Here is a 26,328-nt window from a genome sequence, read left to right as displayed (position 1 = left end):
TATTTATAGAATGATTTTATTGTTCAAGGAGGCACTAGTTTGTTTCTGAGGTGCTGCGACTGATATCTATCTATGTATCTATCTATCTGGATGTTTAGCACCCCCTAGTGACCGCTTGCAGTCACTGCTCTCGGTTTCAGTGGGTAACGCACAGAACTGCGGGACAACGTGGAGAATTACTGTTTACTTCTGAGCAGGGTTTGAGAATCGGCCGCTTATGGAGCTCATCTCATGACTGCTGACCCGAGGAAGTGTCTCTGTACAGCGCGAAGCTCTTAATAAAGTTGTGAAGGGCTAACAGCACTGGGGTTTGTGCGCAGGGCCCAGGCAGCGGATCACTGAAGATCCTCCAGACCGCTCGACAGGCTTGAGCTCTGGAGCAGCTGAACGCGGACTCGCGCTCGGTTCGTCTATCAACGGGAGCATGTCTCAAACCGGAGCGCCTCCGCGATGGAAGAATTGTCCCAGAAGAGGACAACCTGTGGCTGGTGAGCATCTACCAAATAGTTGTCAACAAAGCTAACTGTTAGTCTGCTACTCCACACTCACTCTCTATGATAAAAGGAATTAGTTTCTTAGGGTTAGGCTAATATAGAGAGCATACATGCACTCAAGCCCAGAGCTGTGTGGCTGCAGCTTCAGTAAACCAGATTAAAACTCAGTGCTTTCAGTCTAACACATAGCTACCATTAGCCTGTGCTTGTTCATAGCACTGACTTACAGCGCTACCATTGCACTGCGTCATATGCCAAAATAAAGTAATGATAACTAAATTAAGTGTATTTTTTAATAAGGAACATGTTAGACGTCAAAGCAGATAGAAGGGTCTCTCTAAACCTGTTTGTTTTGTCTGGTTTTAAACTGAGTGGCTAGCCAGATTAGCTCACTACACGCAGGTCAACACAAGTACGTCACTGGATAAGAGGCGGGAGGCGTGTGTTCGAATTCTACTATGGCGCGGGCGAGATTCATGAATATTAATCGCCTATTGTTACGTTCGGTCTTCTGATTTGCTGAGAGGAAGACGTCAGTAAGGAGTTAACGAATAGTACTATGATGAAGGCGTAGGTTAGGAATATTAATGAGACGACTCGATCTTGTTGTATTCTGTGGCGTAATTAATATTCATGAGATTAGACTTGACCTTAGTACTACTGGTAGTGTTGTGTACACTGTATAGCAGGGGTTCCTAACCTATTTTGTCTTCTGAATACTTCAAACATATTTAAATGGATGTATTTCCTGAGATTTCAAGCATTGTTCTAACTTCCCCCCCATAAATATAGTGTGGTTAAGACTCATTTTTGCATTTACACCACCAGTCAAAAGGTTTTTTTTTTTTTTTTTAAGAAGTCTCTTCTGCTCACCAAGTCTGCGTTTATTTGATCCAAAGTACAGCAAAACAGTAACATTTTTAAATATGCTTACTATTTAAAAAAACTATTTTCTGTTTGAATATGTTTTAAATGTAATTTATTCCTGTGATTTCAAAGCTGAATTTTAGCATTATTACTCCAGTCACATGATCCTTCAGAAATCATTCTAATATTATGAATTGCTGCTCAAAAAAACTATTCTTCTTCTTCTTCTTCTTATTATTATTATTTTCAAAAAACAGCTGAGGAGAATTTTGTCAGGTTTCTTTAATGAATAGAACGTTCAGAAGAACAACATTTATCTGAAATAGAAATCATTTTTTAAATAAAACTTTTGATCAGTTTAAAGCATCCTTGTTAAATAAAAGTAAAAAAAAAAAATACTGACTCCAAGATTTTCAGTGGTTTAGTGTATAATGTTACAAAAGCTTTTTATTTCAGATAAATGCTGATCTTTGGATCTTTCTATTTATTAAAGCATCCTGAAAAAAAAAAATCAGCATACTAGAATGATTTCTGAAGGATCATGTGACATTGAAGACTGGAGTAATGATGCTGAAAATTTAGCCTTATATCACAGAAATAAATTATATTTTAAAATACATTCAAATAGAAAGCAGTTATTTTAAATGGTAAAAATATTTCACAATATTACTGCTTTTGCTATATTTTGGATCAAATAAATGCTGGCTTGGTGAGCAGAAGAGAATTCTTTAAAAAACATTAAAAATCGTACTGTTCAAAAACGTTTGACTGGTAGTGTACGATCAGAATAATTTATTATATTAAAATAAAATGCAATCTCAATAATTCAATACCTTGGTATTAGCCAAGGCAAGCTGATTTATATAGCACATTTCATACACAGTGGTTTCATGAGTGATTTCAGAGTGCTTTACATAAAAAGGAATTAAAATAATAATGAGAAAAATCACAACAGTAAAAGCAGAGAATAAACATTTGAAAATGATTAAAAATCTATTACCGTCTGATACCGTCATTGTACACTGTGTGCATAATTATTAGGCACGTTGATATTCAGGTCATATTTTTTTTTTCCAAGCACATTTTACCCATTCCAAACCACATCAATCTTAATAACTACTATTAATTTTGTATTTAATCATTTGTAAGTGATATATAATTGTCCATGAAGACTGGGAGTGAAAAAGTCCTTATATTCAGGTGTGCATAATTATTAGGCATGTTTTCTTTTACAGATAAATAAGCCAAAAATAAGATTTAACCCAGACTGAAAAGTAAAAAAATATTAAAAGCCCAAGAGAAGGATGCAATGCTAATGCAATGCAAGAAGTTAAGGCATGACCATTGGACAGAGAATGCTTGTTGGGTCAGCACGGTGAAGAAAAGATGCACGTTAAGTGCAAACAAATTAAGAATTAAGGTGAAAAATTAGGTGTAAAACCATCAGGAACCATTTAGTCTCCAGCACCACCATTTTCCAGAACTGCAACCTGCCTGGAGTCTTCACAAGTGCAATGTGTCAGGTTCTCAGAGACTGGGTGAAAAATCCTAAAAAATGACCCTTACTTTAAAAGAATAACATGCTGAAGTGTTGTGAAATACATGAAGAGTTTTCTCTAGGCTGTAAATGTTTTTTTTCTGTAGACTAGACAGATAAGTTGAGAGTGTTATAATCCTCTTATACCCCTTTTTCAAGAATTTATCTTCCAAAATCTAGCACTAAGTTTTGGGAGTTCATTTTAGTCCATCTCTGCAAGTTAGACTTTTCAGGATAGGAGATAGACTGCAATTCTGTGGCATGATGTACTGCCAGATTCTGGAAGATAAATTCTTGAATCACAGGTACAAGAGGATGTGACGCTGGTCCTTCAAGAGTCACTCTCAACTTATCTGTCTATAAAGCTTATAAAAAAACAGTGTTCATGTTATTCTTATTAAGTAAGGGTAATTTTTTAGGATTTTTCACCCAAGCAGCGTCTCTGAGAACCTGACACATTGTACTTCTGAAGACTCCAGGTAGGTTGCAGTTCTGGAAAATGGTGGCGCTGGAGACTAAATGGTTCCACATGGTTTCACACCTAATTCTTCACCTTAATTCCTAATTCTTTTGCAGTTAACATGCGTCTTTTCTTCTCCACCTGTTTTTTCTGACCATGCAGACTCAACAAGCATTTTGCTGTCCAATGGTCATGCCTTAACTTTGCAAATTCTTGTATTGCATTAGTCTTGGGCGTTTAATAATTTTTTACTTTTAGTCAAATCTCTTTTTTGGCTCATTTTATCTGTAAAAGAAAAGGTGCCTAATAATTATGCACACCTGAATATGAGTTTTTCACTTCCAGCCTTCATGGACAATTATATATCATTTACAGATGATTAAATACAAAATTAATAGTAGTTATTAAGATTGATGTGGTTTGGAATGGGTAAAATGTGCTTGGTAAAAAATATGACCAGAATATCAACGTGCCTAATAATTATGCACACAGTGTACTGTGGTACCACAGCAGTGCTCTTTGTATCAAATCATCATTGTGAGTCATGACATGATAATTTCTCTCTGCAGGTAAATTTCTGCCCATGAAAACCATGCTTGGACCACGGTATGATGATAAAGTCCCTGAGGAGAACAGGTTTCATCCCAGCATGCTGTCCAACTATCTCAAAAGCTTAAAGGTATACGGAAGTTCCTCTTAAAGGCATAGTTGACCCAAAAATAAGAAATTCTGTCATTATTTTCTCACTCAGTTTGTTCCAAACTTCTGTTTCTTTCTTCTGTTGAGTGAAAAAAAAAGATGAATGTTGATATTCTAATGGTTGGCAGTAGCTGTTGACTTGTAAGTCAGTGGTTATTATATATATATATGTATATATATATATATAATATGTAAAAAAAAATACAAATAAGACCAGAATATCAACGTGCCTAATAATTATGCACACAGTGTACTGTACACACACACACACACACACACACACACATATATATATATATATATATTTTTTTTTTTTTTTTTTTTTTTTTAAAGTCCTCTTACACATTAAAAGTCCTTTTAAACTGCTGTGTAATACTCAGTTGTCTTACTGTCTGCAGGTGAAGATGGGTTTGCTGGTGGATCTGACCAACACCAGCCGCTTTTATGATCGTGCAGAGATAGAAAAAGAAGGAATCAAATACGTGAAACTTTCCTGCAAAGGGTACGTCAACCATAGAATCTGAATCCTGTGCTGTTTTTCTTGCATTTGAAATCTAATCCACCTGTTGCGATGCTGTTCTGAGTCCAAGCCTTTGTTCATTTGAGCTGAGAATACTACTTCAGCAGCCGTTTAAAAGCAGTTATAATATTACATGTTTAAACTAAGCTTTTAAAAGATCAGAGTGTACACTACAGCCTCTGGCTTGTGGCAACCCAGACACCAATATTTTAATGATTCTTAAAAGATGCATCACTGTCTGGCCTTCTGAGATTTTGGTATGTTGATAAAGGTTAGGATCATGATTTTTTCGATAGTACTACATCAGACTGAGTGTATGTTAGCACCATTTGTTTTTTGCTTTTTGCATCTGATTGAATATTTGGACCTAGAAATGGTGACGCATGACATCAGACTTAACAAGTGGATGTATCCCAGCGAGCATAAAACATTTCATTTATGTAGTGTTTAATTGTGTATTGCTTTACAATCATTTGATGAGTATCTTAAAATACTCCTAAAAACGAAGTAAGTAAATTAAGTGATTATATAAGATAACAGAAACTTCACATATTCACACAAAAAAATAATCAGACAATAAATTGTAACTTTAAGTTGCAAATATGTCTTGTTTTTTGACAACCAAAGTACAACATTTTGAAATTAGATATTGTGAAAATATAGCAAACATTTTTTAAATAAATATATTCTGTAAACGTATGTATTTTATTTATATGATTAAAAAAACAAATCCATTTACTATAAATTATTATAAATGAATGTACAAAAATAAAAGATTGCAGATGTTTGTGCATTTCCCACAACCGCCGAACATTTTACTTAAGCAAATTGTAATTATTCATATTATAGGTTAATAGGAAGAGACTTTTTGCATTGGCATACAAAATATGCGATCCGTGAAAATATATACAGATCACATGAACTGTTGTATTTCTGAAGTGTAGCTGTGCTAATAATGATCATTTGAAGATGTTGTGGGTCCATTGTGAATAGAGGACACAACATACAATAATAATAATAATAATTATACAGTATCAAATTTTATCAGACAATATAAATGTTTTTCACTTGCTTAAATATAATATGCAACCGATCTGACAGCATACTGTGAAAAAAATAAATTGGGTCATTGCTGTATGAATTTAGGGCCCCAATTACTTCAAGTGAAATCAAAGAGTGAATCTGTATAATGATATGAAAAATAAATTTGTTGAGAGTGTATTAAGGCATTTATTTAGCATTAAAATCTTAATTTTATCTGATTGGTTGAGTGTGTGTGAAAGCATATGTATGATTTAGGCTGCCTTTTGATTTTACTTTTAGTATAAAGTTTGAATTTTTGTCACATTTTTACTTTATTCTTTGTGTGAACATGAGCTTCTCAAAGCTGAAGACAGTGGTTTGACTCCAGTATGATGTGTGCCATTCTTGTCGCATGCTAGCTTTGGTCTGTCATTTTAAAATCAGTGTGTTTGTGTTTCCTTTAGTCATGGTGAATGCCCCACAGGAGAGACGACAGAGATGTTCATCAGGCTGTGCGAGCACTTCATAGAGAAGACGCCCACAGAGCTCATCGGTAAGACCAGCCAGCTCGGCTCTGACAGTTTCGCTTGATTTTGTTGTTGTGTAGCACCCTTAAACCCCGACTCCAGCAATTACACTGTGTGCTGTTCAGGCCTGATACAACACATAATTTGTCTTGCTGAAGGCATCGTGAAAGTCATCTGTATGACTTGTGTGCTGTGTTCCACAAGGAACAGACTGTAGTTTTTAAGTATTATTCACTGGAAATATTCCCCTGAATATAACTGTGCATGTTCATATATTGTAAGAAATGGTTTGACACCAAATGCCACTGTGGTTCTCGGTGTGTTGTACATGCAAGTAAGTAGGTTTGAATATGTTTAAGTGAAAATAAGATTTTAGAGCTACTGTAAGTGAAATTGCTGTGCTAAGCAACACGATTACAGCCAACTGGAATATATTTAATAATTAATATGGAGATATATGGAGAATGTTAAATAAATAAGATCTGACTGTGGACAGGAATAGAAACAAAGCACACTGACAAAATGTCTTGTTGCATCTGGTTAGAACATGTTATTGAAAAAAAAAAAAGAAATCAGTTTTTTCTTACTGCACAAAAAATATAAATAGATTTGATTTTTAGTTATTGTAAATATTGTATACATATTTACTTTTTACTTTACTTTTTAAAGCAAAGTTCTGATCTGAATCATATGATTCGCAATCCACGCTCCGAAGTTCTGATCTAAAGCAAAAGATTCATGAACCTGCTCCAAGGTTCCGATCTGAATCAAATGATTCGCAATCCACGCTCCAAAGTTTTGATCTAAAGCAAAAGATTCGCAAACCTCCTCCAAAGTTCCAGTCTAAATTAAATGATTCTCGATCGGCACCGAAGTTCCGATCTAAATCAAAAGATTCGCGAACCTGCTCCAAAGTTCCGACCTGAATCAAAAGATTCACGAACCTGCTCCAAAGTTCTGATCTAAAGCAAAAGATTCATGAACCTAATCCAAAGTTACGACCTGAATCAAAAGATTCACGAATCTGCTCTGAATTTCTGATCTAAAGCAAAAGATTTGTGAATCTGCTCCAGGGTTCCGATCTGAATCAAATGATTCGCAAACTTGTTTCAAAGTTCCAATCTAAATAAAATAATTCTTGATCCACACCGAAATTCCGATCTAAAGCAAAAAGTTCACGAACCTGCTCCAAAGTTTCAGACTAAAGCAAAAGATTCACAAACCTGCTCCAAGGTTCCGATCTGAATCAAAAGATTCGCAATCCGCACTCCAAAGTTCCGATCTAAAGCAAATAATTCACAAACTTCTTCCAAAGTTCCAATCTAAAAGAAATGAATCTTGATCCGCACCGAAGTTCCAATCTAAAGCAAAAGATTTGCGAACCTGCTCCAAAGAATGTAGGTCGGGACTTCAAATCACGTATAGTGAATAAACATATTGTAAATAAAATCATCAATACATAAGTAAAACCTCTTAAGTATCTTTTTACCGTCCAAAATGAATACAATTTTAATAAGGTCTGATATGCATTTAGGTATGGTGCAATCAAGACGAGAATGGATGTAAAAGAATGAAAGTCAATTATGTTGAATTATATTATATGAATAGGAAAATGGCTAGTCCAGTCCTGATGCACTGAGCGGTGACGATCATAATGTCTTGATAAATGAAGCATCATGGCAGCTAAGTGACAGATGCAGACTTTGAGTCATTGACACGCAGCAGTGAACTCTGAATAATTCTGATCATTTCTTGTTTTCAGCAAATAACTGTAATATGAAATATATTTATGTGACACACAGAGGCAGCTGAGTATGACATCTGGAGACGTTCACATGTGACTCAAGTCAAAGTGACTGTGCCAATAACAAGTGGAAGTCACAAACTTTATTGTGTAAATTAAATGAAATTGCTCGGATGCTTTATATCACAGCCCTGTAATACACATACCGTTCAAAAGTTTGGAGTCAGCTAGATTTGTAATGTTTTTGACATGATATCTGCTCACAGAGGCTGCATTTAGTTAATGAAAAATACAGTAATATTATAAAATATTATTACTATTTAAATTAGCTGTTGTCCATGTGAATATATGTTAAAATGTAATTTATTACTGTGATCAAAGCTGAATTTTCAGCATCATTACTCCAGTCTTCGATGTGACGTGATCTTTCAGAAATCATTTTAATATGCTGATTTGCTGCTCAAGAAACATTTCTGTTTATTATCAGTGTTGAAAATAAATATTTTTGTGGAAACCGTGATACCTTTTATTTTTCAGGATTCTCTGATGAATAGAAAGTTCAAAAGAACAGCATTTATATGAAATTGCTAACACCAAACAAGTTTGAAATCAGTATATTAGAATGATTTCTGAGAGATCATGTCCCTCGTCACAGGAACAAATGACATAAAAAGCAGTTTATAATTAAGTGCAGCCTTGGTGAGCAGAAGAGATGTCAAAAACATTGAAAATCTTACTGCCACCGAAGGTTACATCTTGAAGTGTTTTTAATATTCTTTTTTAAAACCTAAACTTTAGCTTTTGTTTTGTATTGAGGTCCTGATCACCCTGTTAAAGATTATTTTTGAATAATGGCTGATGCACATATTGTTACGCCCCTGATCAGCGAGTGTGAGCTCGGCCTGTTGGAGGCGCTCTTGAGTCACGATAATGCGCTGCCATGCAGAAGCTGCTAAATGAGACGGAATATATGAATGTCATTGTTATCACCACGGCAACAGTGTGATTGACACTGCAGGGAACATGAGCACCAACGACGCTTGGAAAAGCGAGACACATGGAGAGAGCTGGAGCTCAGGGCAGCGGGAGGAAGACATGGCAAGCACTAGATTACTGTTATTGGTCCTCTCTGATGATTAATCAGGTAAATTAGCTACACTGTGCTGTGGCAGTCTGCAAGTACACTAAATCAGTGTTGATTTCTACTGTCGTAATATCCTTTACACAAAATAGATCTTAGGTAAAGTTACAGAATGGGACCAGGGTGTTTTTACCTAGGAAAATGTATAACTCATCAGAGTATTTTAGGCTGTCTAGACATTTTAATAAATTGATTACAAGCAAATCATTTGTGTTTGCAGGCAGTGCTATTACTTGTTGAGGGAAAGTATGCTGTAGTAAGAAATATTTTTACTTGGAAAACAATAAAACAGGCAAAACAATCTTGTAGACTTTCACTGAAGGAGGAGCCCAAACCAAACTCTCTAGAGACTTGAAGGTATATTCATTTGACTTTAGTCTAAGAAATCCAGCAACTAAAACAAAAAAAAAAAAAAAAAAAAAAGAAAGGAAAAACAAAACCCTGCACTATTTGTAACACAATGCAGGGGATGCAACTCAGAAAATTATTCTATAATTAACTTTTTGCCACAATTGCTGTAAGCAAATACTTGTTACTATTATTATTATTATAACAATGTATTTTTTTTTCATTATACTTAATTAAATGCACTGCCCTTCAAAAGCTTTATCTTGTATTGTTTTATGTAGCAAGGATACATTATATTGATCAAAAGTGTGATTTATAATTTCTGTTTCAAGTAAATGTTGTTCAAAATCAAAAACAAAAATTGTTTACATTGATAAGAAATCAGCATATTAGAATGATTTATGAAGGATTATGTGACACTGAAGACTGGAGTAATGATGTTGAAAATTCAGCTGTGAAAACATATGTGACCCTGGACCACAAAACCAATCATAATGGTAATTTTTTTAAATAATGAGCTTTCCATTGATGTATGGTTTGTAATTACAGGACAATATTTGCTTGAGATACAACTATTTGAAAATCTGGAACCTGAGGGTGCAAAAAAAATCAAAACATTGAGAAAATCACCTTTACAGTCGTCCAAATGAAGTTCTTAGCAATTCATATTACTAATCAAAATTTAAGTTTTGATGTATTTACGGTAGGAAATGTACAAAATATCTTCATGCAATGTGATCTTTACTTCATATCCTAATGATTTTTGGCGTGAAAGAAAAAAATGTAAAATTTTGATGCATACAATTTTTTTTTCATGCTACTTAAGACTGGTTTTGTGGTCCAGGGTCGCACATATTATAATAGCAAACAGTTCTTTTAATTTGTAATAATATTTCATAATATTACTGATTGTAGGGTATTTTTGATTAGCTGAATGCAGCCTGGATGAGCAGAAGAGATTTCTTTCAAGAATGTTAGAAAATCGCACTGACCCTAAAGTAATAAACAGCAGCATAGATCGTTTTTCTTTGTACGTTTACGACAGACATATGCTAGTGAGTCTCTGTTTCTGCATCTGTGATAAAAGCCTGAAAACTCATTGCAATTTCTTCCTCATATATTTATTTTAGTGGCTTACTCCACATATGTGCCGCCACATGGAAAAAACAAAATTTTTTGGTCTTAGATTCAGCTTCTCTGATGGTAAATATTCCACTGAGGTAATTGCTGTTAGGCACAACAGATGTTTCATTAGTAGACAGATGTTTGCAGCACTTGTAGTTTATTTACACACACAACCTATTTTTACTTGCATTTGACGCTTGCCAAATTTGAATGTTATTTTTATTGATGTTTATCCCAAATTTTATAATAATAGTGAAGTCATTAAAACCATGACAAACCACAAAATAATTCTAAAATCATATCTTATGCATGGGCTTTTTTTTATAAATCGCTACCTTCTGTCTAGATTCCAGCTTCATGAGGTACATCCTGAGACTTTTCTTCCCTGTTGTCCATCACGCATTAGTTGTTAATGTGTGTAAAGGTGTGGTCACATAAGCAAAATTTTGTATGCAAAAAATACCTTCTGTATTGTCAATAGTAATAGTGTGTATATGAAACACAAACCACTGTCAAACCAAGCTGCTGGTCAGTGTGCTTAATATGCATGACCAACATGACCTCGATCTTGGGACGCCCGTAGCACAACAGCACTATATGTCGGCGATCCGATTTAATAAGAATAAAACAAGAATGGTCAGTTTTGATTTTGTGGTGACTTTAATCCGTATGGAAGGAGATTTTCACCTTTTTTCCCCTAACATTTACATTTTTGTATTGTAAAGAAATGTATATGTCAATAAAATTTAGCTTTGTCTGCAAAACTAATTTCAGGCATTTAAAGGAGAAGTCCACTTCCAAAACAAAGATTCATATATAATGTACTCACCCCCTTGTCATCCAAGATGTTCATATCTGTCTTTTTTCAGTCGTAAAGAAATTCTGTTTTTTGAGGAAAACATTTCAGCATTTTTCTCCATATAATGGACTGATATGGTGCCCCGGGTTTGAACTTCCAAAATGCAGTTTAAATGCAGCTTCAAACGATCCCAAATGTGGTTGTAAACGATCTCAGCCTAGGAAGAAGGGTCTTATCTAGCGAAACGATCGGTTATTTTAATAAAAATAATATAGTTTATATACTTTTTAATGTCAAACGCTCGTCTTGTCTTACTCTTCCTGAATTCTGTGTATTCTAGCTCAAGACAGTTAGTGTGTGTCGAAAAACTCCCATCTCATGTTCTCCCACAACTTCAACATCGTCCTATATCACTGTTTTACCTTTTTTGTTAAGGGTGTTTGATCTTCTTTGCATGTTCACTTTGTAAAGACTGTGTCAGTACTTCTGCAGCGATGTAGGATAATTTTGAAATGATTTATGAAGTTGAGGGAGAAAATACGATTGGAGTTTTTTGACATACCCTAACTGTCTTGAGCCAGAATACACAGAGTTCAAGGAGAGAATTTTGAGATTAAGAGATTAAAAAGTATTTAAATTGTATTATTTTTATGAAAATAACCGATCGTTTCACTAGATAAGACCCTTCTTCCTCAGCTGGGATCGTTTACAACCACATTTGTGATCGTTTGAAGCTGCATTTAAGCTGCATTTTGGAAGTTAAAAATCGGGGCACCATATCAGTCCATTATATGGAGAAAAATGCTGAAATGTTTTCCTCAAAAAACTATTTCTTTATCACTGAAGAAAGAAAGACATGAACGTCTTGAATGACAAGGGGGTGAGTACATTATATGTGAATCTTTGTTTTGGAAGTGGACTTCTCCTTTAAGCATAAGGCTTTATATCTAAAGGTTTTTAGGATCAGCATGCAGTGTGTTGTGTTGAATGTGAGCTCACCTGTTTGTAGAGTTGAGTGACACCCAGGATCATTCCACAATAATCTTACGTCTGTGATGAATGGATTTCAGGTGGTTTATTCTTAGAAAACTAAATGTTTTTTTTTTTATGCATGGCGTGGTTTCATCAGTTGTAGGATGGTGTAGGTATTTAAAATTGTCACATGACTTGTGAAGCACCGTGGGAGTGTGAAATGTAGTGCAACGCTGGTGAAGACTAGCGTACGCTTTAATTAGCCAAAAAACTGTTTCTAACACTACTACTTAAATGAGATCTTGGAGAAATATTCTTAAATAAGTATATATTTTTAGGTGTCTTTAGCTTCTTTTTACTGTTTGGTACTTATTGTGTTCGTGCTTTATTACATAAAAACTTTGCTGCTGTTGAGATGGGGTAGTTATATGTTCATTATTAATTATTATTAATGTTACAGATGCAATTATATGCACATATTTTTTAATTTAAGTACAGTGTAAAAACATGCATGTAAATGATTAAAATGTACATAGTAGTTAACAACCCTTAATTAGCTTGATTAATTGGTGCACTTTGTTTGCCATTGATTTACATTTAAACAGTTGATGGCTTTATTTTCCTTATATTTTACACTGATCTTTCATTGCATTTACACAGAAATAAATAAATAAAATAAATAAATAAATAAATAAAAAAAGCAATAATGAATTCATTACAGCTAAGCAGCGTTGTTAGGCACAACATGAAGCGGAGTGCCTAAAACCTCTTAGCTTTTATAAATGCACTGTAAACCATGGCTTCACAGGGCTTGTGGCTTTTATAAAACGGTTATTCCATATGCGTATAGTAAGGTTTCACAAAATAAAACAAAGCAAATAAAGTTTAATGATATTAATAAAAACATTATTCTTCAGCCAAACAGAAGTTCCTCAAAATGTAGTTCCTCAAAAATGGTTGTGGTTGCCGAACAACACGCAGATGTAAACAAAGGTGTATGTTTGTAGACTAATTTACAACAGCTTTGAACACAGCTGAACCAATCAGCTGAACTATCCGTTTTATAAACATAAAAACAAGTACAACCTAGCTTGGTTTTTACAGTGTGTGTAGAAAATGTAAGTGGTTGCCATGAATAGCTGTTGCCTACGGTTGTAACTACAAGTACTAATTGACTAATATGATATTTCAAATAATATGATGTTTCAAAGAGCCTTTTGCTGTACTTGTACACTCTTGTGTGCATTAAGCAATGTGCAGTATATTGAAATGTCTCTGACAGTGATGTTAACATTTCATGTTTTTATTTTTTATTTTATTTTTATTTTTTAACATATCAGTATAAACATCTGTTTCATGAAACACTGTAATAACGAACACTTTACGAAGACTAATAATTGATGCTCGTGTGGCTGTAATCTCATGCTTGAGAAAGCATTCATTATTCAGATGGGTTGAGGTGAGTGTGAGGATTTTCCTGTGTTACAATTAAAATCTTATCACATACCAGCCAAATATTAAATCTATAATGAACATCTTTTTAAAAATTACATTTTTACAGAAAAAGACTTTACCATATATGGTAAAGTATGGTTTATTTTTAATCAGTTTATTGCATTATTTTATTGTCACGTGTGTTTGCCTGCTGTCCCACAACCCTAAAAAGTATCCATATCTTAGATGTTTATTAGGATCCTTCTATTATATATTGAAACCTGTAATAATATTGAAAATATTAGTACGCTTAATAAATATATATATATATATATATATGAAGAGTTCAGATGCAAACCAGCTAAATCCATCTGACCTCTTTCTTTAATAAATGCATTTTTATCAGGCTCAGATGTATATGTTTCTATGTAAGTACCGGTACCGGTCATTGGGCTGAGGCTGCTATTTTAGCGAGTTTGAAGAAAAAGTATTTGATAGACGTATAATATGTGTCGAGAGCATTCACTCATTCATGAGTATCATTATCTCATTTTTGACCGAGATGGCTTTTAGCTGGTTTTGCATCTGAACTCTTCACATATATATATATATATATATATATATATATATATATATATATATATATATATATATATATATATATATATGTCTTTATATCTATATATAATCATTTATTTGGTACTTTCAATTGGGAGGTGTCTGTCCCGAACCCTAACCTCTAAATTTCAACTTAAGAAAATGATATACAGTAGAAATTATTTTTGTATTTTTTTTTTCAATTGTTGTTTTTAAAGTATCTTTTTTTTTTTAGTCTTTTTGATTCAAAAAATGAAGTTTAAAAAATATTTATTTTATATTTATTTAAAAAAATATCTGCATTTAAAAAAAATAAAATCTGCATTTTTCATGTCACTACCGAAACAGTGTACGTTTTTTAGTCCATTGACTGAGACTGATTTTAAATAAACCCATAAATTTATGATCAGGAAATATTCCTGTGTCCCTCTCTTAGCTACAAGGTGTGAATGTGTTTAAAATTTTATAAAAACTGTGTGTAACTTTAAAGGGGGCATCGGATGCTAAGTTCACTTTTTCATGTTGTTTGAACATTAATGTGTGTTGGCATACAAATCTACAAATCTACCCTATAAACATCCATGCAGTGGTTTTTAATTAATCTGTAAAAATAATATCCCCTTTTTCAAATTGAGCCATTCTCAGATGCCTGTCGTTGTGGTGTCACACTCACAGAGGCCGCTCACACGATAGTTGATTTATATGAGCTCTTACCTTAGACCAGCTGTAACAGTCCAGTAACTTTCCTCATTTTGATGCCAGAACAGGGATTTAAGTTAAACAAGAATATCTCTGATTGAGCGATTGAGGTGTTGTGTTGCTGGATGTAATAATGAACATAGTGATCGTCATTTACTCCCGACATCTGAGCCGCTGAAGATGCAGTAGATTAACGTACATTTGTTTGTGAATGGAATGCACCTCCTGATCTACATATATCCGTTTATGTTCACGCGAATCATTCATGATCCAGCTTCACTTACAGCAGAAGTGTGTATAAGCGTTTTTTTTTAATGAATCTTTGCGATCGCCTTTCCTTATAACTTGGTAGTTAGGAAGTTTAGCGGCTAAAGTAAACAAGATCGTCACTCCACAGAGAGAAGAGAGGGGCAGAGCGAGCAGAGCTCATTTGCATTTAAAGGAACAACCCCTCAGAATGAGATGATTTTTGCAGAGCTCATTTGGACAAAAAAGGGTGTTGTTTTTACAAAACCATTGAGAATTTTTAATCAAAGTATATTAGAGACTTTTCATTAAGACCCTAAAGAATCATATCAACTTGTGGAAAATGGGCATCCGATGACCCCTTTAAGGAACGTCACTACCGAACACCTTTTTCTGCAATTAAGCACATTTTTTCTGGGAGTTTTTCCATAACATTTAGTTTTCATATGTGCACAGCTGTTCAGAACTGTGCTAGCTAACCATGTGCTGATTAGCATCTTTGACCTAGGTCCAAAAAGAAATAAAATTGTCACTACCAAAGCATGTCATCATTGTTTCGGTAGTGACAAAATGGAGCACATAATCCTCATATTTGGGAGAAATAAACAAAATTTTAGTACAGTTATGCAATTTTTTTTTTTAGTATTTTAGTATGTTTTAGTAGTGTTTTAGTATGTGGGTTATAATTCTGTAATGTGATGTAGTCGCTACCAAAGCATTGCTGTCATTACCGAAAATGTGCTGTCACAACTAAAACATGGGACGTTTTGTCAAAATTAAAATATACTGATTTATCAACTAAGATGTTATGATAGTGTTCACTGTATATTCAAACTAATGAATCTTTAACTTGGAAATCAGTATGATCAACTTTTTGCCTTTTTCAAAGAAAAAGTGGATTCAAAATACAACAAACCTCATAAATTGCACTTGAAATATTGTTAAAAAAGTAATTGTAATGGATTTATCTCTGAACAAAAATGAATAAAATAGCAAAAAAAAAACAAAAAACAAAATTACAATCTATATGTAAGCAAACTCTTAAAGAGGTCATCGGATGCAAAGTTCACTTTTACATGTTGTTTGAACATTAATGTGTGTTGTGAGTGTATGTACAAATCTACCCTATAATGATAAACATCCATGCAGTGGTTTTTAATTAATCTGTAAGAAATAAATTTACCTTTTTCAAATCGAGCCATTCTCAGATGTCCTTAGAGGCCGCTCCCATGATAGTTGATTGACATGAGCGTCTTACCTCAGATCAGCTGTAACAGTCTGTCCTCCATTGTTTTGATGCCGGAGCAGGGATTTAAGTTAAACAAGAATATCTCTGATTGAGCGATTGAGGTGTTGTGTTGCTGGATGTAATTATGAACATAGTGGTCGTCATTTACTCCTGACATCTGAGCCGCTGAAGATGCAGTGGATTATGTTTGTTTGTGAAGGGAATGCGCCTCCCGATCTACATAAATGTGTCTGTTTGCGCAAATCATCCGTGATCCAGCTTCACCTACAGCAGAAGTGAGTATAAGGGTTTTTTTTTATGAATCTCTGCAATCGCCTTTCCTAATAACATGCTAGTTAGCAAGTTTCGCAGCAAGTAAACAGACTCGTCACTCCACAGAGAGAAGAGGGGGTGGGATGAGCAGAGCTCATTTGCATTTAAAGGAACAATCCATCAGAATGGGATGATTTTGCAGAGCTGATTTTGACAAGGTAATAGGGTGTCGTTTTACAGAACCATTGAGAATTTTTAACCAAAGTATATTATAGACTTTTCATTAAGATCCTAAAGAATCATATTAACTTGTGGAAAATGGGCATCCGATGACCCCTTCAATAGGTCAATATAACACTTCTAAATAAATTATTATTACTGGTTTGGTAGTGACATTTGGGGAGGTGACAAATATTCCAAAATGTTCTAAAAATGCAATCTGAGAATTAACTGCACAACTACTAGAAATGTGTACCTTGGATATTATACAATTTGCATGCATACAATTTTTTTCAAGATGTTTCCAACTTTGGACCAGTTCAGTAGAATGGCCCATATGTGAGTATTTACCATTTTTTATGGTCAGGCCACTTATGATAAACTATAAATTATCATGTCGCTTTCTTTTCCCTGTATTATTATAATGGCTTTTAGTACATTTTAAGGTACAACATAGAGTTTGATAGTTTAGGTAGACTGTAAGCAGACAGCAAAAATAGCCACCCAGACAGTAATACCTGGAGAAGTATTTTTTAAGACTTCTGGCAACCACAGCTCCCTGTTTTTTTTTTTTTTTTTTTTCATCTTAAAATGATATATATTTTTACAGAGCAGTGTCTGTGGTTATTATTCTGACCTTAATGCTGCAGCAGAGGGTTTCCATCCTGCCAGCTAATGGAAGATCATAACCCATAATCCCCAGTGCTGTTCCCTCAACCCTTTCAGTGCAGTTTTGTTGTGTTTGGTAGTTTTATCATGCCACACCATGATGCTGCAAGCCAAAACCCCCTCAGAGGTGCTGAAGTAGATCTCCCAGTGTATAAATAACACTTCAAAACTGCAAAAAAGCCCACAGTCGGCCGTCAAAGCTCAGACATCAATGGAGTCGAGCATCTGTGGAGTGGCTCAGAAATCGCTGTTTGCATCAGTGCGGCAGAAAAGTTTTTGTTAAATCACTATCTAGCGACTAGGACAGCTGTGGGATGTGATATAAAATCAGACTGATGAATGTGTGGCATTCACTGTTATGAAATCCTTATTTTTGTACTGCCAGAGGACATAATCCCAGAAATACCCAGTACAGCGACATCCATGAGAGAACGCTTTGATAAGAAAGCTCATTTGCTGATACTTTTGTCGAGTCATTGTAAATATGGATATGATGTTTCTTTGAAGGCAGGCTGATCAAGAACGAACACACTTTACGCTCGGTTGAGTTAGTTCATTTTTGCCATCGTTTGACATTTGGCTTGAGTCCACTTCTGGAAAAAAAAAAAAAAAAAGAAATCCTGTTGGCTATGATTTACCAATAAAGAAACTTTAGCAGGGTATGAGGAAAATGAGTGAAATTCATTTCGTCCAGATGAAATGGCTGTTTCACTCCTGGGGGAATAATATATAGAGAATGTATGTTGAATATGATGTATGTTTCTGGTGTTATTGGAAACATTTCATCAGTGCATGTTATTGCAAAGACAAAAGTGTTTGTCTTTGTAATTTTTCATCAAAATGTAATAACTCGCACTACCTCTGAAATGACTTCTCTTTTCATCTAACCTTTCCTAGACTGTGTTGGCTATTGGTTAATGTCAAACAAAACATAAATACATTTGCAGGTAAAAAAAAAGTCTGCCTTTATGTGCATAAATTGGTGATAAAATGATGTTTGATTTGAGTCACAACAATAAACAAATACAGTCTTGCTCAAATAACACACTTACTTTTTTTTTTTCTCTTTTCTCTACGAGAAGTCTCTTTTATCAAGGCTGCATTTAATTGATCAAAAATCTGTGAAAACAGTAATATTGTAAAATGTTTCCAATTGTAATATATTATAAAGTGTAATTCATTCCTGTGATCAAAGCTGAATTTTCAGCATCATTCAGAAATCATTCTAATATGCTAATTTGCTGATTAAGAAATGTTGAAAACAGTTGTGCTGCCGAATATTTTTGTGGAAACCATGATATTTTGTCTTGAGGTTTCTTTGATGAATAGGAGGAACAGTCTTTACTATTACTTCAGATTGATTTCATGCATCCTTGAGTGTGCATTAAAAATGCATGTAAAAGAAACAAACAAATAAAAATCCCCAAACTTTTGCACTGTAGTGTATGTGAACCCTTAGATTTAATAAACCGTTGACCGTCCTTTTGACAGCCATAACCTCAACCAAACATTTCCTGTAATTGCAGCTCAGACATTTACAGCGGTCAGGAGGAATTTTTCACCTTTTTTTCATTTACAAACCATTGGTTCTGCAATATTCTTTTTATATGTGGAGTGGATGGCTCTCTCGAGACCCTGCCAAAGCTAGGTTGAGGTCAGGTCACTGACTCGGCTGCTCCAGAAGGTGAATTTTCCTTTGCTTGATTGACTGTTGGGCTTTGGGTTGTTGTCCCATCTCATCAGTGAACTTCAGTCGACTTCACATTCCCCTGATAGATGTTTTGATATATTTTAGTATTCATTATGTGTTGGCTAAAGACATGCAATCAAATTTGTTTATCAGTTCATGCAAAAATCCTAAGGGATCTCATACTTTTTCCTGCAACCGTTGCTGAGTTCTTTAAGCATTGTTGAGTCTTTCAGACGGCAGTGCAGGGAGCTGGGGGGGTCTGCAGAACAAATTTGCATATCGTTTTGTACAAGCTTTGTGATTTTGTATGCAATAGTTTGCGCTGTTCACAACCACTGACAGTGGGCTGAATGCAGATCTAGCAGATTGATGACTGAACACACACATTACAATTGACGGATGCTTTTTTTAAAAAGAGTCCCCCATCATACGCAGTGTCTTGACAAATGCTACACACACACAGAACATCGAACTCTGCATGTACTTTTAAATGTAAAGCAGAGCGATGAGAGACTGGGGTGTTGTTACTGACTACCTAAAATATTGTATAATTTAGTTAAAACAAAGTGAAAACAATATAAATTATACTGTATGATTTTGAGATCCATCTTTTGATTCATATGCAACTATTACAGAAGGTTCAAATGCTCACTGATGCACCAGATGGAAAAAACATGCATTAAGAGCCGAGGGGTGAAAACTTTTTGAATTTGAAGATCATAATATATATTTAAATTATTTTGTCTTCTGGGAAACATGTCAGTATCTTCTGTAGCTTCTGAAGGGCAGAACTAAATGAAAAAAAAAAATGTTATTTAGGCAAAATAGGAAAAATGTACACACTTTTATTCTGTTCAAAACTTTTCACCCCTGGCTCTTAATGCTTCATTTTCCTTCTGGAGCATCAGTGAACATTTGAACCTTCTGTAATAGTTGCATATGAGTCCCTCAGTTGTCCTTAGTGTGAAAAGATGGATCTCAAAATTATACAGTCATTGTTGGAAAGGGTTTGAAATGCACCAAGTTGCTGGAAAACCGAAGAATTTGTGGGAGCTGAATGATTTTTCTAAAGAACAACAGCAGTTTAACTGTTCAGGACAAACAAGGGATTCAGGAACAACTATCACTAAACAAAAAAAACACAGGATTAAGAATCAAGTGTATGTAAACTTTTATATGGGGTAATTTTTATAAATTCAAACATTTTTTATTTTATTTTGGGAAGTATATGTAACTGTCTTTTATGTGAAATATCTAATTAAGGTCAGTACTAAAAAAATAACATCCATTTTGTATGATCCCTCTTATTTTGGTAAAGTAATTAACATTTTGCAGATTCTGCAAGGTGTATGAAAACTTTTGACTTCTACAGTATGTATGTGCTTTGCCTGTAGGCACCATATCTCATTTTCTTTTATTTTAACTTGCTGTACTAAAATAATTTAAGATTAAACTGAAATTTAAATTAAGAAAAAACTAATTCAAAATGTGAATAATAATTATAATGACAATGTTGGGTAAGTTACTCAAAAAAATTAATGGTAACACTTTAGTTTAAGGACCAATTCACACTGTTAACTAGCCGCTTATTAGCATGCATATTACTAGCATATTGACTGTTTATTAGTACTTATAAAGCACATTCTAAATCCCTAATTCTACCTAATACCTAAACTTAACAACTACCTCACTAACTATTAACAAGCAGCAAATTAGGAGTTTATTGAGGCACAAGACATAGTTAATGGTTTGCTGATACCTAGAATTGGACCTTAAAATAAAGTGTGACCAAATTAATTACTAGCTGCAAATTACATCTTTAAATTTTGTATTTAGATTACTGTATTAATTACTCTTTCTAAAAAGTACTGCATTAATTACTGCATTACTGTCTAAATCCCATATCAGCCTTGGCCAGTTCTGTAAAATAAAAAAATACAAAATTACATGAATTATTCTTGAACTGACCAAAGTATTTAAAGGAGAAGTCCTCCTCCAGAACAACAAATCACAAATAATTTACTCACCTCCTTGTCATCCAAGATGTTCATGTCTTTCTGTCTTCAGTCGTAAAGAAATTATGTTTTTTGAGGAAAGCATTTCAGTATTTTTTTTTTTCCATATAATGGACTTCATTGGTGCCCCGATTTTGAACTTCCAAAATGTAATTTAAATGCAGCTTCAAAGGGCTCTAAACGATCCCAGCCAAGGAAGAAGGGTCTTATCTAGCGAAACGATTGGTCAGTTTTTTTTTTTTTTTTTTTTTTTTTTATATTTTAAATATACTTTTTAAGCACAAAAGCTTGTGAAGCACAGGTTCTGGGATGCGTGTTCACGGCTCTACGTACTATTGAATCACATTGAAAGGTCACGTGGAATGTAGGCGGAACTACAGACCCAGTGTTTACAAAGCGAACGCGCAAAGACTAAGAAAGTGCAAGTAAGTCAAACGCTGTTTACAAACAAAAAGCTGCAATGATGTTGGATGATTCTGAAGTTGTAGGAGAAAATAAGATAGAGTTTTTCACCATACTCTACCATTTTTAGCCAGAGTACATAGACGATGAACTTAGACATGATTCGTAGTAGTGATGGGAAGTTCGGATCATTTTACCGACTCTGACCTTTGAGTCTCGTTCAGCAAATTGAACAACTCTTTTTTCGAGTCATTTCATTCATTTTAGCAAAATCAGCATCACGTGACAGCCCCATAAGATGAACGAACGACTCAAAAACCGAAGACTCGAAACAGATGAGCTAATTCCAGTAAAACCTAATAGGATGTTGCGCATGCACGACTGAACGAATCACTCCCCGAGACAACTCTTTCTTCCCGAGTCACATTAAAGGTTCGTTCAAAATTAAAGAATCATTCAAGAACGACCCATTACTGATTCGTAGCATTGTGGACGCATATCCCAGATCCTGTGATACATGAGCTTTTGTGCTTAAAAAGTATACAAATTTTTTATTTTTAGAAACAAATGATTGTTTCGCTAGATAAGACCCTTCTTCCTCGGCTGGGATCGTTTAGAGCCCTTTGAAGCTGCATTTAAACTACATTTTGGAATTTCAAAATTGGGGCACCAATGAAGTCCATTATATGGAGAAAAATCCTGAAATGTTTTCCTCAAAAAACATAATTTCTTCACGAAGACAGAAAGACATGAACATCTTGGATGACAAGGGGGTGAGTGTGTTATTTGTAAATTGTTGTTCTGGAAGTGGACTTCTCCTTTAAAGGGAGATTACATTAAAAACATACTTTAACATTAGATGTTAAAATGTGATATTAAATCTGATATTGTTTTATATAGAATTGTTCAATAGTCCATACAACAGTTAATGGAATTACATCAGAAGTAGTTGCAATTAAATTACAAAAGAATAAGAGTAATCCCTTACTTTACTTTTTCAAGGGGAAAGTAATTAAATGACAATAATGCATTACACCCAACATGTGTAATAATATCTTAATGATTCTAAAATGAAGCTGCTTGTATGAGACCATGAGCACGATCGTGTGTCTTTATCGTACAACGTACAACATCTTACAACAGGCAGCATGGCAGTGCTGTTGCTTCAGGATGGCGGGTCAGATTACTGCTGTTACAAATCAAGCACAGCTTGCTGTCTGTATATATTTCCTCAGTCAGGTGTAATCAGCTGGTATATTGGCCTCTGCTATGTGGATGAACTGAAGATTATTCATTAGGATGAAAATGATAGGACTGCATACATTAGAAGGTCTATTCTGTGAATCAGTCTAACAGCGGCTGATTGAGCATCGGATTGATGCTGTCTGCGCTGAACACAGCAGCCTTTCAGAAAGAGCTGATGTTTCCGCATCTATTTTTCTTGCATGTCAGAAATAGCACAGGGCATCTGTTTACTGTCGGCGGCGCGGCATGGCGCGGCGCGGTTCACATCCAGAGCAGACAGCATCATTGATCGGAATGGGTTCTGTTTGCTTTTGGCGCGACACCGGCGTAGACGGGGTAAATGTCATGAACTCAACATGCTTAACTCTAGCTTCATTTTGCAGCGTCTGTGGAAGCACATTTTAAAGTTGTTTTGCATTTCACGGAGCTGTTTAAGACTTAACTGACTGTTGCTTTGTCTCGTCCCGCGTCTTTTGTGGCCAGTGTATTTTTATACCATCCTTGTGATATTTAAAAATTAGTCAAATTTATCTTTAACTTTATTTTGTGCTTTCCCTTTTTTGGCCAAAAAATCAAACGAAAAATACGAGCATAAGGAGGTGGAAAGAGTTTGTGACCATAACTGTACAAAAGCATATGAAAACAACTTGGACATGGGTGTCTAACAGACTGTCTTTTTTATGGGATCTAAGAAACTTTGCTCATGTGCAGTTACAGTGTCTTACTTCCATCTGCCATTGATTTTATGTGGCCGTTTTGTGTAGCTGCACGCTATGTTGTCGTCTGTTTTATTGATTTTTTTTTTTTTTGATGAGTGATGAGTGGCATTAAGGTGTAATACTGCCACCTGCTTTGTTGGGAGTGTCAGCTGGCACTGGGTTATTTATATTGTTCTATGTGTGATATTAAGACAATATCAATATTTAAAGCAGCCGTAAGCATGTTTTATCTTTTTTTAATCTTGAAATATCAAAATCATTCTGATGGTACCCTGACTTCTGTTAAGTTTTAATCAGTTTTATAGCGAAATACAAACAATGCGCCTTGCCATAATGTGTTTTTCAAGCTCTTTAGTGTGGCTTGACAGATCGCTGTATTCATGTGAATCAATTTAATCAATTATACTGTTCCACAACTGAATCTGCAAAAACGTCTGTGGCGTCCAATGTGCCGTTCTAATGGTTGAAGTGGGTATTATTTGCAACGCTGGTCACCCAGTAATCTGAATACTTTTGTGCTTTTAATGTAACACAGTTCAGCTTTCAAATTCTGTCAGGTTTATCCCAAAATTTTGACTTTATTCTCGAAATATTTCCACTTTATTCTTGTAATTTTAACTTTATTCACTAAAAATTTTTGACTTTATTCTCAAAACATTTTGACTTTATTCTCATAATTTTTACTGTATTCTCAAAATATTTCAGCTTTATTCTCTGAATATTTCTACTTTATTTTTGAAATATTTCGACTTTATTCTTGAAATATTTCAACTTTATTCTTGTAATATTTTGACTTTATTCTTGTAATTTTTACTTTATTTTCTAAGTATTTCCACTTTATTATCTAAATATTTTTACTTAATTCTCATAATTTTGACAGTATTCCTGAAATTGTTCAACTTTATTTTGAAATATTCCGACTTTATTGTCGAAATATTACGACTTTAAACTCATAATCTTAGATTTGTTTTTTAACGTGGCACTAAAACGCTGTTGTACTTTACAGCAGCAACAAACGCATGTGTAGAGTTATCCAGTGGTATCCATTTGTTTTCAAATTATTCTATAAATATGATGTATAATAAATATGGATTTCATTTCAGCACTTGGTATATATTTGTTTTTGTTATCTTTAAATTAAATATCGCGATACTATAAATTAGTGTCATATCTGCCGTTGTTCATTCATTCACTGGATATGTTTCGGTTGATCAACTAATATATTTACAATAGTGAAATCCAAAAACACTCAAAACTATATAGAGGTTCTTTCATTTTGTTGAGTATCACATTTATCATCATTTCCTGTATATGACAATTTCTATATGTGTTATATGGACGACGTTGGCCTTTGCATCGTGCTGTTTTTAATTTCTCTGATGATTATGCTGTTGCAAAAGCGGCAAACTCAAAACAAAAGGCCAGCTCTATGAAAGAAACTCTCTGAAAGCACGTCTCTGCACTTCCTGCTGATGACTGTAATTATCTTAATAAGTTCACACAGCTATTTGCAAGCTGCGGCTGGTTTGACCAGAGTTCAGCACTCGGCGCTGCATATTTAATACTTGTATCAGTGAGCGGGAGAGCAGTCCACAAATGAAGGGTTTTGTTCTGTCATCAGTTCCCGCTGCATCACTCCGAAGGCCAGTGGTCACGGACCGCGTAAATAACCAAAAATGATGATATTGATTTCAGTGAAGGATGAAAATCGTTCATGTGTCCAGAATGATTGGTTTGGCGGGTGGGTGGGCTGTGTGAATAATGTGTGATTCAGTTGTGTTGAAGTCACTGTTGTGTTCTGTCTCCCGCAGGCGTTCACTGCACGCATGGCTTCAACCGCACCGGCTTTTTAATATGTGCCTACCTGGTGGAGAAAATGGACTGGAGGTTAGATAACACACATGAGCACTCACCCAATCAGCACATGTAGACGGGCGCAAAATCAACTTTTTTTGCCCACCAGCCAGAGTAGATGGAAAATGCCAAGTCAAGTAACCTGAAATGGCCCTCGATGCACACACAGTTCCTTGCTTAAAATAGCACTAAAGGCTAATTTGTACCGGTAACTTCATTAAAAGAAGCAGGTTCATGAGTCATTTGTTTGTGAAGTGTTTCTGTGCAGCTCAAAATGTACATAAAATGACATAAAATGACACAACTCACAAATGACATAAATGACATAAAAATATTACATAAAAATAAAATTTCCTTGCATTTAAGCAACAAAATTTAAGGGAAGATTAGCAAAATAACCTGACATTGTCTAAAAAGTTCCCACATTTGACTGTTGGCAGATGTCATCAACATACAGTAATGATTTTAATACCACTATTTAAAAATTTCAGGTTAGTTTCTGACAGACTGGAGTATTGATACTGAAAATTCAGCTTTGATCACAGGAATAAATTACGTTTTAACATGATATTTACACTGAAAACATTTATTTTGAATCGTAATAATATTGCACAATTTTTGGGCCATTCCACTGAGAAAACTCTTCCAAAAAAATAATATAATAATAATTTTCTGTCTTTTTTTAAGACTGAATCTAGTAATACACATAATTAACTATTCAAAATCTTAGGTAACTTTATTTAATTTTTACACAGTTTTAAAGTGGAAGATGGATGCATTTT

At 34.5% G+C, this 26,328-nt stretch overlaps 1 protein-coding gene across 1 annotated transcript in view; it reads left to right on the top strand.

The window, feature by feature from the left end:
• The first annotated feature begins 117 nt into the window (after positions 1 to 117).
• The window catches only part of rngtt (RNA guanylyltransferase and 5'-phosphatase), a 152,146-nt gene continuing 125,935 nt past the window's right edge, over positions 118 to 26,328 (top strand). Inside the window, exons 1-5 of the mRNA XM_051104502.1 lie at positions 118 to 488; positions 3,928 to 4,037; positions 4,456 to 4,559; positions 6,065 to 6,153; positions 25,504 to 25,579. Coding sequence (XP_050960459.1) covers positions 425 to 488; positions 3,928 to 4,037; positions 4,456 to 4,559; positions 6,065 to 6,153; positions 25,504 to 25,579 — 443 coding nt within the window. The 5' untranslated portion in view covers positions 118 to 424. The remainder of the gene's footprint in view (positions 489 to 3,927; positions 4,038 to 4,455; positions 4,560 to 6,064; positions 6,154 to 25,503; positions 25,580 to 26,328) is intronic.

This window comes from Labeo rohita, unplaced genomic scaffold, assembly GCF_022985175.1.
Source record: "Labeo rohita strain BAU-BD-2019 unplaced genomic scaffold, IGBB_LRoh.1.0 scaffold_73, whole genome shotgun sequence".
NCBI lineage: Eukaryota > Metazoa > Chordata > Actinopteri > Cypriniformes > Cyprinidae > Labeo > Labeo rohita.
This window is presented reverse-complemented; position numbering and strand designations above follow the sequence as displayed.